At 43.6% G+C, this 16,139-nt stretch overlaps 1 protein-coding gene across 1 annotated transcript in view; it reads left to right on the top strand.

The window, feature by feature from the left end:
- kctd16b (potassium channel tetramerization domain containing 16b) overlaps positions 1-12,427 on the top strand; it is a 188,066-nt gene extending 175,639 nt beyond the window's left edge. Inside the window, exon 2 of the mRNA XM_061962563.1 lies at positions 10,090-12,427. Within this exon, the coding sequence (XP_061818547.1) occupies positions 10,090-10,553 (464 nt within the window). The 3' untranslated portion in view covers positions 10,554-12,427. The remainder of the gene's footprint in view (positions 1-10,089) is intronic.
- The last annotated feature ends 3,712 nt before the right edge of the window (positions 12,428-16,139 follow it).

The following is a 16,139-nucleotide window of genomic DNA, read 5'->3' as shown; positions in this document are numbered from 1 at the left end:
TAAAATGTGTTTCACACTACAAACGATAAAATGTATGATTTTTTGCAGCACTTGATTTTCGACATATTTACACAAATCCATTACCTAATACAGTGGAAACTCAATATACAAACGTCTTTTTTTCGTGAACGTGGTTCGTGAATAGAAAAGTTTGTATCATGAAGCACATTTCTCGATAAGAAACATGAATAATGGGTCACAGTCTGGACAAAACTCCATATTTTAGTAGAAGATTTTACACTTTCAACACAATACAAAGCGCTATACAGTACTGTATATCAAACAAACATAACAAAAGGAGTGATGGATCAACTATCCAGTGGACTATTAGTGTGGACTGTGACGCAACAGTTTGTTTAAATAAAAAAATAAATATATGGGTTATACTTGTATAGCGCTTTTCTACCTTCAAGGTACTCAAAGCGCTTTGACAGTATTTCCACATTCACACATTCACACACACATTCACACACTGATGGCGGGAGCTGCCATGCAAGGCGCTAACCAGCACCCATCAGGAGCAAGGGTGAAGTGTCTTGCCCAAGGACACAACGGACTTGACTAGGATGGTAGAAGGTGGGGATTGAACCCCAGTAACCAGCAACCAGCACGGCCACTCTACCAACATCGCAAATCTTCCACTCATTTTTTCCACCAAAAGTTTCATGCTGTGCGTGAATGCATAAAGGTGTGCTTTGTTGACCTGTTGGAGTGCTAATCATGCATATTGGTCAGTGCATGACTGCAAGCTAATCAATGCTAACATGCTATTTAGGCTAGCTGTATGTACATATTGCATCATTATGCCTCATTTGTAGGTATATTTGAGCTCATTTAATATCCTTTACTTGAGTCCTCTTTGTATATAATTTAGTTTTGCATGTCTCATGACACATGATCTGTATGTAATATCGGCTGCATTTTTGATAGTTGTTTGTGTGCCATGTTGTTCCAGACCACGGCAAACATTACCCAGCTTGCCAAAGATTGTAATAAATCTATTGAAAGAAGACAGCCTGCCGTTTCCTTTAACTTGGACACACACATCTATACCTTTGGCTATTAAAAGCCAGTCATTTCCAGGAGTTATCTCACCCTCTGAGTAGCCTCTGATTTACTAGTGGTCTCTAATGTTGTAATGAAGCCTCTTTCTTTGCGCTGTCCTCAAATCTAAACATCAAACATGGATATGATCAGCTGGACTCTCGACGCAATTGACAAAGTCTTTTCGACAAGGAAAAGAGGTTCGGGGGAGCCTGGCTGCCCTGATGGAACCATTGCTGCGGGGTACGTGAGAGACTCCTGGGATAAATGGAGAATCATGTGCCTCTCAGTCCTTTCCATTGAGGACATGGAAGACATCTACCTATTTGGAACCGTGATCGCGGGGCACCTGCTGATTGGGCTGGGCATTGCTCTGGTGTATCGTCAAATTCGGAAGACGATGGCAGTCACTCAAGGAGCCCAACGGCTGTTCGTCACAATGGAAGAATTGGGCCGGGCTGTGGGAACACAGACTGTGGTGATTTCTGAACTGAATCGCAAAATGGATCACATCATGGAGAAGTTTGCTGAGAATGATAATTTAATTGAATTTGAGAGAAACCAGCACAGACACATAGAGCAGGCAAGTCATTGTTTTGACTGCTCGAAGAAAACAACATCCTAATCTACGATTTGACTCCCTCAAATGGCTTTGACGCTATCAGGAACAGGCTGTTCTGAAAAACACCCCCGAGGACACCTCAACAATGGACGCTTTTGTCCTTCCTTTTTCGCAACAACACCTTGTGTCGAACTTTGAGATCGGCCCCAGTCCACAAAAACATTTCAACATCACACCCAAGTTAATTGGGCATACATGCACGCACCCGCCCCTTCCTCAACCAACGCCTTCACCACTGCTTAATTCCTGGGGTTATGAATGGCTAGTAGCGCTTTATAGCAGCAGGCCGGCCTCCGGGGCCCCAAATCCCCCACCCCCTCTGTTGCGAGTTGTTGTGATTATATGTAACATGTTTATGTGTGCTATACTATGTGAGGTTTTTTCCCTTGGACTCAGTCTGGACCCCCTCCCGAGGGTCCAGCCTTAGACTGATATTTTTTACTCTTCCCCCCTTTCTCAATATCACCTTTTCCCCACCTTTTTTAAGGAGCGCCGTAAGTGGCCGATCCGTTGCCGGTCCCGTCTTGTCCCCTTGTAACGTATGTCTGCTCTTAGTGGGACTGTGCCGAAAATGAAATTTCAGTTCTTATGTGTCCTATACATGTTAAAGAATGGACAATAATAAAGCATCTTGAATCTTGAAAATGTGTAGAATAAATATTACATTTCAACATTTCTGTCAACGAAGATTTGCTTCAGCCTGCGACACATAGTCATTTTGATAGTAGGCTATTATATCTAATATAGACACTTACATCATGTGTTGCCTTCATTATAACACTTATATAAGGCTTTTCATTTTTTGCAGCTCCAGACAGATTCGTTTTTTGTATTTTTGGTTCAATATGGCTCTTTCAACGTTTTGGGTTGCCGACCCCTGGGTTAAAACTGGCAATATGTAACTCAAAGTTAAAAATACATGTTAGAGTGCTGTGGTACTATTTCTTGTTACATTCATTTTTCAGCACTACCAATGCCAAATTGGACGGTTTGTAAAACAAACCCAGCTCCGTGACGTTTTTCCATTTACAGCCGAGTTTTGCTGTTTTTTATAGCGACTTCCGGTGAGAGCATGGATACATGATTGCAATTTCCACAACAATACGAGCTTGTCAGCCTGCTACCTTCTCTGATTAAACTGGAAGAAGGCCAGTTGTCCCTGATGTGGGGTCACTTTGTTTTGAGAGGATGCATTGACTGTTTTCTCATTGTCTGCTTTGGTGGCTTCTTACTTTTACTTTCTTCCGCTGTCTGCTTCCTGGAATATTACCAAGTATGCTGCTGTGCAAACGAAAACTCTTCCAAGGACTTTTTCAGCAGTTTCAAATCAGTCTCAGCGGTACCACAAGGGGGTATTGGAAGTGTGGTGGCCAAAATGTTGCCTTGATACTGTAATTTAGACACTTTAAAAGTGCTTTTATAGGCCATACTAGATTGTGTGTGTCTGTATTGCTAATGAGTCCATGTCTGTCTCTCTCTAACAGAGAGTGCGTCTCCAAGAAGTGCTATTTTTCACTACTTTTTACATATGAACTAACGATGCAGCGATCAATTATTTTCATCCATTAGTTTATTCAGTTAATTGAATGAAACATAAAACGTGGATAAAAAAATGGTTGAATTAAATATAATTTCCCTGCTTGCCATAACCTTCATTCTTTATTTTCTAATAAATACATATCAACATTGAAATTGCATTTCCGACATGTGAACATTAAAAAAACTAATAAATACAAATCTCTGCTATTCCTACACAGATCACCCACACACCAACGCTTGATGTTCACTTATTTGCAGCGACCGTGCGGAAACTATGTCTGCGTAATGATAGTTCCAGGCACTCTGAATTATATACAATTTTATTAGTTACACTCTAACAATTATTTGAAGCAACAGAATATAAATCAAATATTTTTCCGATGTAATTAATTGTTGCAGCCTTATTTTGAATGTAATAGATGTATCACATAAGACAGGGGTCGGCAACCCAAAACGTTGAAAGAGCCATATTGGACCAAAAATACAAAAAACAAATCTGTCTGGAGCCGCAAAAAATGAAAAGCCATAAACCGTATATATACATATAAGTCTTATACTCATTGGCGTTGTTAGGCTTATTTTAGGGGGGCTCGAGCCCCCCTAAAATATTCTTAAGCCCCTCTAAATAATTTGGTGTTTGTTTTTTTTGTTTTTTACAAATAAATGCCGACATATTCACTATAAAGTGGCCCAAATATGAGTTTAAATAAATAATCATATAACCTGTTATTATTCACTCAGATTCCCCTCACTTCGTAGCGTAAGGTAGAGAGCCCCTTTCGTGCGTCGGTATCCAATCCATTCCACTTGTTCATATAGAAAATGCCCACATCACTCAAATTCCAGCCCGCATTTTCTCTGCGACCTTGCTTGCGGTCCTGCAAGTGTACGAAGCACATTATCTTCCTTTACAATGAGTTAAGCTGCACAAAACCTTGTGTGTGCAATTGTAAATAATTTATTTTTTAAGTTTTGTGTTTCTTGTAGAATCTATATAAAGTAATATCCATTAGCCTATTGTTAAAATAATGAAAAAAACATCATTAAATATATTTGTTTTATTGTATTGTTACATTAATAGCTGTTTTATTATTATAGGATGGCTTGTTAAACATTTCATAGGATTTTCAGAGGGAGGAAAAACCAAGACATTTAATATAAAATGTAAAATGAATAAATACATAAAAAGAAAAAGAAAAAAAATGGTTAAAAGCCATCATCCCGGGGAGCATTTCATTTCGTCCCGTGCATTTAAAAAAAATAATAATAATAACAATGAATAATTTCTAAGTCTTTGTTAGCCGTTTGTGAAGTTTTGTGCTCGTGCGTAACATTCGCTCGCATCCTGTGCATCTCCTGGGGGCAAAGCCCCCCCTGTCCTTAAAAGCTAGTGACGCCCCTGCTTATACTGAAGACAACACATGACGTAAGTGTCTATATTAGCTATAATAGCCTACTATCAAAATGACTGTGTCGCAGGCTGAAGCAAATCTTCGTGGACAGAAATGTTTATGTGATATTTATGCTACAGATTTTTACAACATTAGAACCATTAGTAAATCAGAGGCTACTCAGAGGGTGAGATAACTCCTGGAAATTACTGGCTCAGAATAGCCACAGGTAGAGATGTGTGTCTAAGTAAAAGGAAACAGCAGGCTGTCTTCTTTTAATAGATTTACTACAATCTTTGCCAAGCTAGGTAATGTTTGCTGTGGTCTGGAACAACATGGCACACAAACAACTGCCTGATACATGCAAAACAAAATTATATACAAAGAGGATACAAGTAAAGGATATTAAATGATACGTACAAATGAGGCATAACGATGCAATATTTACATACAGCTAGCCTAAATAGCATTTTAGCTTTGATTAGCTTGCAGTCATGCACTGACAAAATGTGCCTGATTAGCACTCCACACAAGTCAATAGCATCAACAAAGCGCACCTTTGTGCATTCACGCACAGCATACAACTTTTGGTGGACAAAATGAGACAAAGAAGGAGTGGAGATTTTACATGTGAACAAACTGTTGCGTCACAGTCCACACTATGGTGAGTTGAAGAACCGCCGAAATTAGTAGGTCACAACGATGTTCACCAAATACTCTCATCAGTGAAGCACACACACACACATATTAAACAGTGGGCTTTCTAACAATTGGGAAGGTTTGTGTCATGTTTGTCCTCAAACAAAAAACATGCTAAAACAAAACAAATATTTCCCCCCCATCTTTTTTCAATCCTTTTTAAAAAAATGCTCCAGGGAGCCACTCGGGCAGCACTAAAAAGCCGCATGCGGCTCAAGAGCCGCGGGTTGCTGACCGCGGACATAAGAGAACAACGTAATATTAAAGTGGGACAGGAGGACACAAACACATATTAACAGCGACATCATGCTTATTCACTGAAAAAAAAGAAAACTAAACTTACAGATCCCATGTTTGAAGCTGACTGACAGACTGTTGGCTTTATTTTAAGACGTGTAGCAAAGCCTGCTGTTTTTCCCTTTTTTTTTTTTTTTTTTTACAAATCCTGTTTGAAGTAATGACTGTAGGTTAATGACTCATATCTAAACCGTGATTCTTGTTGCAATTCTGAATCGATTCATAATCTTGAATAATCCCTTTTTAGAAAGACTGCTTATATACGCCATATGTCAGCAGCCAAGAGCAGCTTCATCATAATTTGTATACCAAATAATATATTGCTAGAACCGGTTTGAATTCAGATTCGTGTTGAAACAAGAATCGATTCCGAATCGAATTGTCACCCCAAGAATCGTAATGAAACTGACCTGTGAGTTGTTGTCAGATGCACATCCCCAGCATATACATAAGATGGCTTTATTTATTTTATCATGTGAAAAAAAAAAAAATATATATATATATATATATATATAATTTATCATGTGGGGGCAGAGATATTCATGTCAATTGTGCTGCAGGCCACAAATCCAGAAAGCTACAAACTGGATTTCTCTCTTCACTATTAGTCTTAGTTTGTATATTGTGAAAAACCAGCATCCTCCACAGTAGACATTTGATTTTGGTCTATTTATTTTGTCAGTTACAGGAGCGCTCTGCTTTTTAAGTACCTTGCTCGTCAAAGATCATCTTAGCACTGTAGTGTTTTCAAGAATCTGCTGCAAAAATGTGAGTCTCACAAGTTGTTTGTGTCACGGGTGGTTGCACCAGTCCGTGCCTTTATGTTGGGTTTTGTTGGTGTTCTTCTGTGTTTAGTGCTTGTTCCTGTCCTGAGCCCTTATTTTGGTGGCACTTCCTGTTGTGCTACTGTTTTTTCATACCTACTTTACACATGCTTTCACGCACTTTTCCCCTCACCTGTTTTCTGTTGGTGATTAAGACCTTTTTTTTTTTTTTCCCCTTTTTTATTGCTTAAACTGCCATCTGGAACAATCCATACCAAAAAAGAATAAACATATTTGCACATATAGAAGGTCAAACAGAATACAGGGTTAAGTATAGAAAAAGAATGGTCCTCTGATCACCTTGCAGTTCAGCGCACTGCAGGCCCAAAAACCAACCCGCTTGAAGGTCGGGAACCGGCAGGAGTGACTGACAACTACCGTATTTTCCGCACTATAAGGCGCACCGGATTATTAGCCGCACCTTCTATGAATTACAGATTTCATAATTTTGTCCACCAATAAGCCGCCCCGGACTATAAGCCGCGCCTACGCTGCGCTAAAGTGAATGTCAAAAAAACGCTGCGCTAAAGTGAATGTCAAAAAAACAGTCAGATAGTTCAGTCAAACTTTAATAATATATTGAAAACCAGCGTTCTAACAACTCTGTCCCAAAATGTACGCAAATGTGCAATCACAAACATAGTAAAATTCAAAATGGTGTACAGCAATAGTAACATAATGTTGCTCGAACGTTAATGTCACAACACACAAAATAAACATAGCGCTCACCTTCTGAAGTTATTCTTCATTCGTAAATCCTTCGAATTCTTCGTCTTCGGTGTCCGAATTGAAAAGTTGCGCAAGCGTGGTATCCAAAATGGCCGGTTCCGTCTCGTAGAAGTCATCGGGAGTCAGTGTCGCTGTTGTTCTGTGAATCCTGCCTTCCGGAAAGCTCGGACCACAGTTGTGACCGAAATATCTGCCCAGGCATTTACGATCCACTGGCAAATGTTGGCGTATGTCGTCCGAGGCTGTCTGCCCGTCTTAGTGAAGGTGTGTTCGCCTTCGGAGCTGTGTGAAAAAAGCCACCCGGCCTCTTCGCGTAAACTTCCCTTAACCACTCGCTCATCTTTTCTTCATCCATCCATCCCTTCGAGTTAGCTTTTATGATGACGCCGGCTGGAAAGGTCTCTTTTGGCAAGGTCTTCCTTTTGAATATCACCATGGGAGGAAGTTTCTGGCCATTAGCATGGCAAGCTAGAACCACAGTGAAGGACGACTTCTCATTCCCTGTGGTGCGAATATTCACCGTACGTGCTCCCGTTCCACAGTGCGGTTCAGTTGCTGTGAAATACGGTAGTAATCCGTGTGCGGATGGAGAGATTGCGTCTTTTTATGAACCGGATCGCTTAGTAGGAGCCATTTTGTGGTCTTTACAGATTTAAACAGGAAATGAAACGTACGGTGATATCCGCGCGTTTTTTCTTCTTCTTCCGGGGGCGGGTAGAAGAAGAAGCGCTTCCTGTTCTATGGGGGCGGGTGCTTTCCTTGGCGGTTGCTTGCGTAGAAGAAGAAGCGCTTCCTGTTCTACCGGGAAAAAAGATGGCGGCTGTTTACCGAAGTTGCGAGATCGAAACTTTATGAAAATTAATCGTAATAAAGCGCACCGGGTTATAAGGCGCACTGTAAGCTTTTGAGAAAAATTGTGGTTTTTAGGTGCGCCTTATAGTGCGGAAAATACGGTACTGTAAGCCCAGGGAAGGTCAGCTAAGGCAAACCGGGACGATTGTAGCCTGGCTAAAACATTTAAAACCGATGCTGATGTTGCGGCTATTTACATTAGTCTGACGTACACCTTTGTCTCTATCAAATGGATGTTTCCTGTGGAGTGAGTTGAACAGGAAGTGACTAAATCCACAAGGATCGCCTGAAGGGGAGGGCAACATGTGACCATTTAAGTTGAGTGTGAGCCACCATTCTTTGTCGGACTTTGTTTGGAAATGACAATCATTCATGTGGACGCTTTTTCCTCCTGCCGTGAGTTTTGCTGTATTCCAGCATTCTGTGTTGTTGTTTCGCACCTGTCAGTATTAGTTTCGTTTTTGCATAGCCCTCCCTATGCTTTGGTGCCTTCACAGTGGCACTCATCTTTGTTTGTTTTTGAGCTACATTAGATACTTTTACCTGCACATTGCTTCCTTGATCGTCTGCCTCTTGGGAACACGCCACTAATCGGCGCCATGCGACCCGAGCGTCACAGTTTGAACGAAACTCGCAAGCCACCACCTGAAAAGCCCCAATGATGAAAAAGAGAGGACCTAAGCTGGAACCATGAGGAACACCACTAGTATAACTAAAGAAGTTGAACAAATGTCAACAGACAGCAAAACCTTCGCTACATTATGAAAACAAAATATAATGCCAGAAAGGAGAGGACTTAGAGGAACGCCTCAGTTTGGACCCCAGTATGTTTGCTAGCAAGGTAAAAATGTCAATGAAAGGATCTATATTGTGTTGCATGGTCTAAGTTCCTCTACACAAAACAGGAGCACTTGAGAGTTTTTAGGGATTTTTAGGAAGTTTTGAACTGAAATCGGAGGCCCGAGACGGATTTGGCCCCCGAGTCGCAAGTTGAATAGCCCAGCAGTAGGGACAGATTTTACTGTTAGACCATCAATCAATCACCATTTTCTTCCTTGTCCCTTTTGGGTCACGGGAGGTGCTGGAACCTATCTCAGCTGCATTCGGGCGGAAGGCGGGGTACACCCTGGACAAGTCGCCACCTCATCGCAAGGCCAACACAGATAGACAGACAACATTCAATCAATCAAAGAGTATTTATATAGCCCTTAATCACAAGTGTCTCAAAGGGCTGCACAAACCACAACGACATCCTCGGCTCAGATCCCACATCAGAGCAAGAAAAAACTCAACCCAATGGGATACAATGAGAAACCTTGAAGGGGGCTGCAGATGTGGGGACCCTCACCCCTGGGCGACCGGTGCAATGGACGTCGAGTAGATCTAGTTAATAGTGTGAGAGTCCAGTCCATAGTGGGGCCAGCAGGAGATCATCTTGAGTGGAGACAAGTCAGCAGCGCAGAGACGTCCCCAACTGATGCACAGATGAGTGGTCCACCCCGGGTCGCGACTTTGAACAGCTAGCGCGTCATCTGTGTTCACCTTATAACCTCTCCACGCAGGAGAGGGGGAAAGGGTAGAAAAGAGACGGCAGATCTACTGGTCTAAAAGGGGTCTCTATTTAAAGGCTAGGGTTAGTGCGTCTGCCTCTCAATACGAAGGTCCTGAGTAGTCCTGAGTTCAATCCCGGGCTCGGGATCTTTCTGTGTGGAGTTTGCATGTACTCGCCGTGACTGCGTGGGTTCCCTCCGGGTACTCCGGCTTCCTCCCACTTCCAAAAACATGCACCTGGGGATAGGTTGATTGGCAACACTAAATAGTCCCTAGTGTGTGAATGTGAGTGTGAATGTTGTCTGTCTATCTGTGTTGGCCCTGCGATGAGGTGGCGACCTGTCCAGGGTGTACCCAGCCTTCCGCCCGATTGTAGCTGAGATAGGCTCCAGCTCCCCCCGCGACCCCGAAGGGAATAAGCGGTAGAAAATGGATGGATGGATGGTATACAAATAAGTTTTAAGATGGGACTTAAATGCTTATACTGATTAAAAAGTCCAGTTTGTAGACCATTAAAGTCTTCTTTTTGTTGTCTCTCCAGGTGGTCTATCACGTTGGTCGTCCCCTCCCTGCGACTGCTGCTGCAAGAACCACAAGGGCGAAGGCGACGGCGAGAGCGGCACCTCTTTCAACGAGCTCTCTACCTCCAGCTCGGAGAGCCAGTCCGAGGCCGGCTCGCCACAGGGGACGGTCATCTGCGGCCCGGTCAGCCGGCAGTCGCACCCCCACGCTAACGTCCAAACCTTGGACAGGCCGTTGAAAAAGGGCCCAGTTGCCAGGCTGCAGCAGTCGGAACAGCGGCGGAAAAGCGATCTGCTGCGCACGCTGACGTCGAGCTCGCGCGATAGCAACACGTGCAAGAAGAGGTTACCCAAAGAGAAGCTGACGGTGGAGGAAGAGCTGCAAAAGTGCATTCAGGACTTCCGCAAGATCAAGATCCCCGAGAGGTTTCCCGAGAGGAAGTACATGTGGCAGGCGGACTTGTTGAGGAAATATCGCCTCTGAAACTCCCCCTTGAGGGCCAAGGATCTGTTTACAAGTTTTGTTCCTCGAGACAACAAAGATGGAGATAATTAAACTCACTCACTCACCTTTATGCCAGTAGGTTGAACAGCTACACACAAGAGTTCTCTTATTGACGTAGTGTATGTATAGTGTGTGTGTGTGTGTGTGTGTGTGTGTGTGTGTGTGTGTGTGTGTGTGTGTGTGTGTGTGTGTGTGTGCGCCTGCATTTACTTCCCGCCCACTCTTCAATGTATGCTGCTATCTTGCTCAACGATTCGCAGCTTTGAATAATTTACGAGAGGACGCGGGCGAGAAGACTGATCAACCAAGAGACGGCGGTGTTACTCGGAAAAAGCACACGGATACATCATCAATTCCCTTAACGTCGCCCAAAAAAACGCAGTACTATTGAATGAAAAACAATCTCTGTCCTATTGAAAGGGAGTGCGGAGGATGTCAAAGTCATGCCGAACGGATAGGTGGCGCTCTAACCAGCTACTCAGAAACCTGAAAAAAGTCATTTCCGGAAAAGGAGCGATAGCAGCAAAAATCATTTTAAACTACTAAATATTAAATTAATCCTAAATATTAGACCTAATATTAACTAAACATTAGATTAACCCTTAAGAGGTCCTAAAAAGTTATTCACAATAATCCCCAAAACTGCAGTATTAATATTCAAAACACATGAATATTGTAGGACTACTCCAGCCTGAAATATGCACATAAAATTTTAATTATATATTTGGGGGATTTTACCTTTAAAGGGCCAGCATGTTTATATAGCTCCACTGGTTTTATTATATTTTGCTGCATGCCTTAAACTGTAGTCCAAATCGAAATGTGTTTATGTCAAAATAAATGTTTTTTGTTTTGGGGGGTTTTTGTCCTCAGAAACAAATGTGTCGTTTTTTTGTGTAGTCTTGCCATTTGGGAACAATGGTGATATGTCCTTTGGAAAATTCCACCTAAATTAATTCAACATCGCCAACTTGGCAAACACAATGGACCTAAATGTCTCAGGGATCTCTTAAGGGTTAAAAAACAACAACATTAAGCTAGCATATTTAGAGATGGGTACTAAATTCAGTACTTTTATAGACAATGACCGAATTTTGTCGGTTCGACCGGGTATCGATTCACGTGAAAATCAAACGGTGCGAGATTTCAATACTGCACACACGGTGCCACGTCCGGTTTTAAACACTTAGCGAGAAACAATCACCCAAGTAGCACTCAGAGACCAGAGTGGACTCAGTCGGACTGCCACAATGTAATGTTACAATTTTCAAAGCCAACAAAGTAGTGTGCCTGATAGAAAACACAGACACACATTAAGGCCCCACTTTTCAAAATTGGCTAGCTCGGTGCTAATTTACATTCAATTCAAATATGTTCTACTGATTAGCATTGGCAATTTTACATGGCAATTTCAATTTCAACACTAACTAAGATGCACATTACAACTGGTGTGTAGTAAGTACAATACTGACACTATAAACACTTTTGAGGGAAGAAAAAAGACTAAATACTACTTAATGGCAAAGACTACTCTCTGACGAGGCAACACACTATACACAAGTTCCATTTAAAATCTTGGAATAACAACAGCACGAAACGTCTACTATATAATACTTGCAAATGAGACTCAGAAGTGTAAGAAATCAAGATGTAACAAATTGACAACACAGTTATCATTGGGAGTTGCTACCGTATCAATTCAAATGTGAAGGGTACCGTCCCAGAACATAATACAATAACACAAAGAAAATGCTACAACAACTATACACTATACACAGTTACCCTCAAAGTTGTATTAATTTTAGACAAATGGTCACTGGCGCACAAATAAGGCCAAGTGGTCAAGTCTCAGAGTACCCACCCTTTTGCGATTCACCCGAGGGAGTACTGGAGAGTGCTCCCCCGGCTGATTCCCTTGTTCTGCTGGGTGACTTCAATGCTCATATTGGCAACGACGATGAAACCTGGAGAGACGTGATCGGGAAGAATTGCCGCCCTGATCTGAACCCGAGTGGTGTATTGTTATTGGACTTTTGTGCTCGTCACAGATTGATCGACTTTGTCCTAGAACCCGCTGGTGTCAGCGGTGAGGGATGTCGTCAAACTGAAGAAAGAGTCCTATCGGGTCCTTTTGGCTCATGGGACTCTGGAGGCAAGGGACAAGTACGGACAGGCCAATGCGTATGCGGCTTCAGCGGTTGTGGAGGAAAAAACTCGGACATGGGAGGAGTTCGGGGAAGCCATGGAAAACGACTTCCGGACGGCTTCGAAGCGATTCTGCACCACCATCCGCAGCCTCAGGAGGGGGAAGCAGTGCACTATCAACACTGTGTATGGTGAGGATGGTGTGCTGCTGACCTCGACTGCGGATGTTGTGGATTGGTGGAGGGAATACTTTGAATACCTTCAATCCCACCAACACGTCTTCCTAGGAGTAAGCAGTTCCTGGGGTATCTGTGGTGGGCTCTCCTATTTATGGGGCTGAGGTTGCAGAGGTAGTTAAAAAGCTCCTCGGTGGCAAGGCCCCGGGGGTGGATGAGATCCGCCTGGAGTTCCTTAATGCTCTCAATTGAGAGCTGTCTTGGGTGACAAGACTCTGCAACATCGCGTGGACATTGGGGGCGGTACCGCTGGATTGGCAGACTGAGGTGGTGGTTCCTCACTTTAAGAAGGGAAACCGGAGGGTGTGTTCTAACTATCATGGGATCACACTCCTCAGCCTTCCCGGTAAGGTCTATTCAGGTATACTTTTCAGGTATACTGGAGAGGAGGCTACGCCGGATAGTCGACCCTCGGATTCAGGAGGAGCAGTTTGGTTTTCTTCCTGATCGTGGAACTGTGGACCAGCTCTATACTCTCGGCAGGGTCCTTGAGGGTGCATGGGAGTTTGCCCAACCAGTCTACATGTGCTTTGCGGACTTGAAGAAAGCATTCGACCGTGTCCCTCGGGAAATCCTGTGGGGAGTGCTCAGAGAGTATGGGGTATCGGACTGTCTGATTGTGGCGGTCCGCTCCCTGTATGATCAGTGTCAGAGCTTGGTCCGCATTGCCGGCAGTAAGTCGGACACGTTTCCAGTGAGGGTCGGATTCCGCCAAGGCTGCCCTTTGTCACCGATTCTGTTCATAACTTTTATGGACAGAATTGCTCGGCGCAGTCACGGCATTGAGGGAGTCCGGTTTGGTGGCTGCAGGATTAGGTCTTTGCTTTTTGCAGATGATGTGGTCCTGATGGCTTCATCTGGCCAGGATCTTCAGCTCTCTCTGGATCAGTTCACAGCCGAGTGTGAAGCGACTGGGATGAGAATCAGCACCTCCAAGACCGAGTCCATGGTTCTCGCCCGGAAAAGGATGGAGTGCCATCTCCGGGTCGGGGAAGAGATCTTGCCCCAAGTGGAGGAGTTCAAGTACCTCGGAGTCTTGTTCACGAGTGAGGGAAGAGTGGATTGTTAGATCAACAGGCGGATCGGTGCAGCGTCTTCAGTAATGCGGACGCAGTATCGATCCGTTGTGGTGAAGAAGGAGCTGAGCCAGAAGGCAAAGCTCTCAATTTACCGATCGATCTACGTTCCCATCCTCACCTATGGTCATTCAATTTGGGTTATGACCGAAAGGACAAGATCACGGGTACAAGCGGCCGAAATGAGTTTCCTCCGCTGGGCGGCAGGGCTCTCCCTTAGAGATAGGGTGAGAAGCTCTGTCATCCGGGAGGAGCTCAAAGTAAAACTGCTGCTCCTCCACATCGAGAGGAGCCAGATGAGGTGGTTCAGGCATCTGGTCAGGATGCCACCCGAACGCCTCCCTAGGGAGATGTTTAGGGCACGTCCGGCCGGTAGGAGGCCACGGGGAAGACCCAGGACACGTTGGGAAGACTATGTCTCCCGGCTGGCCTCGGAACGCCTCGGGATCCGCCAGGAGGAGCTGGACGAAGTGGCTGGGGAGAGGGAAGTCTGGGCTCCTCGACTTAGGCTGCTGGGATGGATGGATGGATGGTCAAGTTTCGCCCCTTGCCTGTGCAAAGCCATGTTTATCAACCAATCTTGCTCAAATTTGAGACACATGGCTAAAGGTGCGTACCAAATTTGGCAAAAGATTGTAGCTGAGATCGGGGTCACGGGGGGCGCTGGAGCCTAAGGGAATAAGCGGTAGACAATGGATGGATGGCACTGTAAAGTTACAGTGGGTGACTGAACTGTGTGAGAAATCCCAATGCAGGTCACTTTGAGGTTTAATAGCCATAATGTGGAAAAAGTAATATTCACCCGTTGTGTGAAGCGGTCAGCAAAGTGTGAAACTATGTGGCCTCCAGGTCACTGATAAATCTCCATAGTGGTCTTACGATGAATAGTGCTGCTTGGGTACACGCATTTTTTTTAATTCATTTGCATCAGAAGGAATGGAATCGCGACAATTTCATCAAAGCCCAAATGAATTCCCCCGCCCCTTCTCTAATATGAGTTGGAGTGCAAAAGACGCACCCCCGAGTGAATCACATTGCTGGGAATTGCCTTGGCTTCTGCGGAGCCATTTCTGAGATGGGCAATAAAGCGAAGGTTTTGATGGTCAAATCACAGAGAGAAAATACAAAGGCTCAATAAAAAAAATAAAAAGAAAGCTTGTGATGGAGCACACCCACACAAATGTTTCACTTTATATTACATGTGTTTATTACATGATCGCCCGCGCAAATAAACACTGTGAATATTCATGAAGCTATAAAAGCACACTTGTGCAAGCAACACTTTAGACAGGATGCAACTTCTGCTGGCTTCCCCAAGCGCACATTTATCGGGATGTTCTCCACTGTTCTGACCACTGACAACATGTTCAATAGTTATTGACGGAGGGCTCCGGTGACAGCGCTGGCATGGGGTTCTTGTTATCACCACAGTTATTAATGAAGCCAGCCAGAGCAAGTATTTCACCCGTTCCCTATAATCTCCACAAATTACATTTATTTCCGTGCTCCCCTTGGACAAAATAGCCACGATAAAGTTAAAAAATAAAAACTAAAGCAGCCATTGAATATGTTTTTAGAGCTGCCCTTTTGCGTACCATTGTTTATTTCAAATAAACATTATGAATTACTTTAAATGATGCTCTACCAGTAATACAGTCGGGAGCAGATTCATATGACCCCATTTCTGGGTGGAAGAGGGCATTAATCATTTTGCAATCCAGTCTGCTGAAAATGATGGAAAGGGCCACTCTACATAGCAACTGATGCTGTGGTCAAAGTTGGAAATGCCACAAAACACATTTTACGACATTCAACACTGTGGATTGTGCAACACCCCCTTTTCATCACGATTCATGTGTCAGGTAATTATAAACCAAAAACGACCACTTTGTAATACAACATGCTTCGCTACACACCTAAAAATAAAGCATAGCGCTCTGCCAACAATCTGTCAGACAGCTATAGACGTGGGAGATGTAAGTTATATTTAGTTTCAGTGAATATGCTAACCTAGCATGTTGTTGCTTTTATAATGTGGGTGTAATGTGCTAACATAGCTATGCTAGTGTTGCTAATGTTGGTATCCCACTCTTTAAGGTTGCGTCGTT

This window comes from Nerophis lumbriciformis, linkage group LG09 (genome assembly GCF_033978685.3).
Source record: "Nerophis lumbriciformis linkage group LG09, RoL_Nlum_v2.1, whole genome shotgun sequence".
In the NCBI taxonomy this organism is placed as follows: Eukaryota; Metazoa; Chordata; class Actinopteri; order Syngnathiformes; family Syngnathidae; genus Nerophis; species Nerophis lumbriciformis.
Note: the sequence above shows the minus strand (reverse complement) of the source record. Positions and strands in the feature narration are given on the sequence as shown.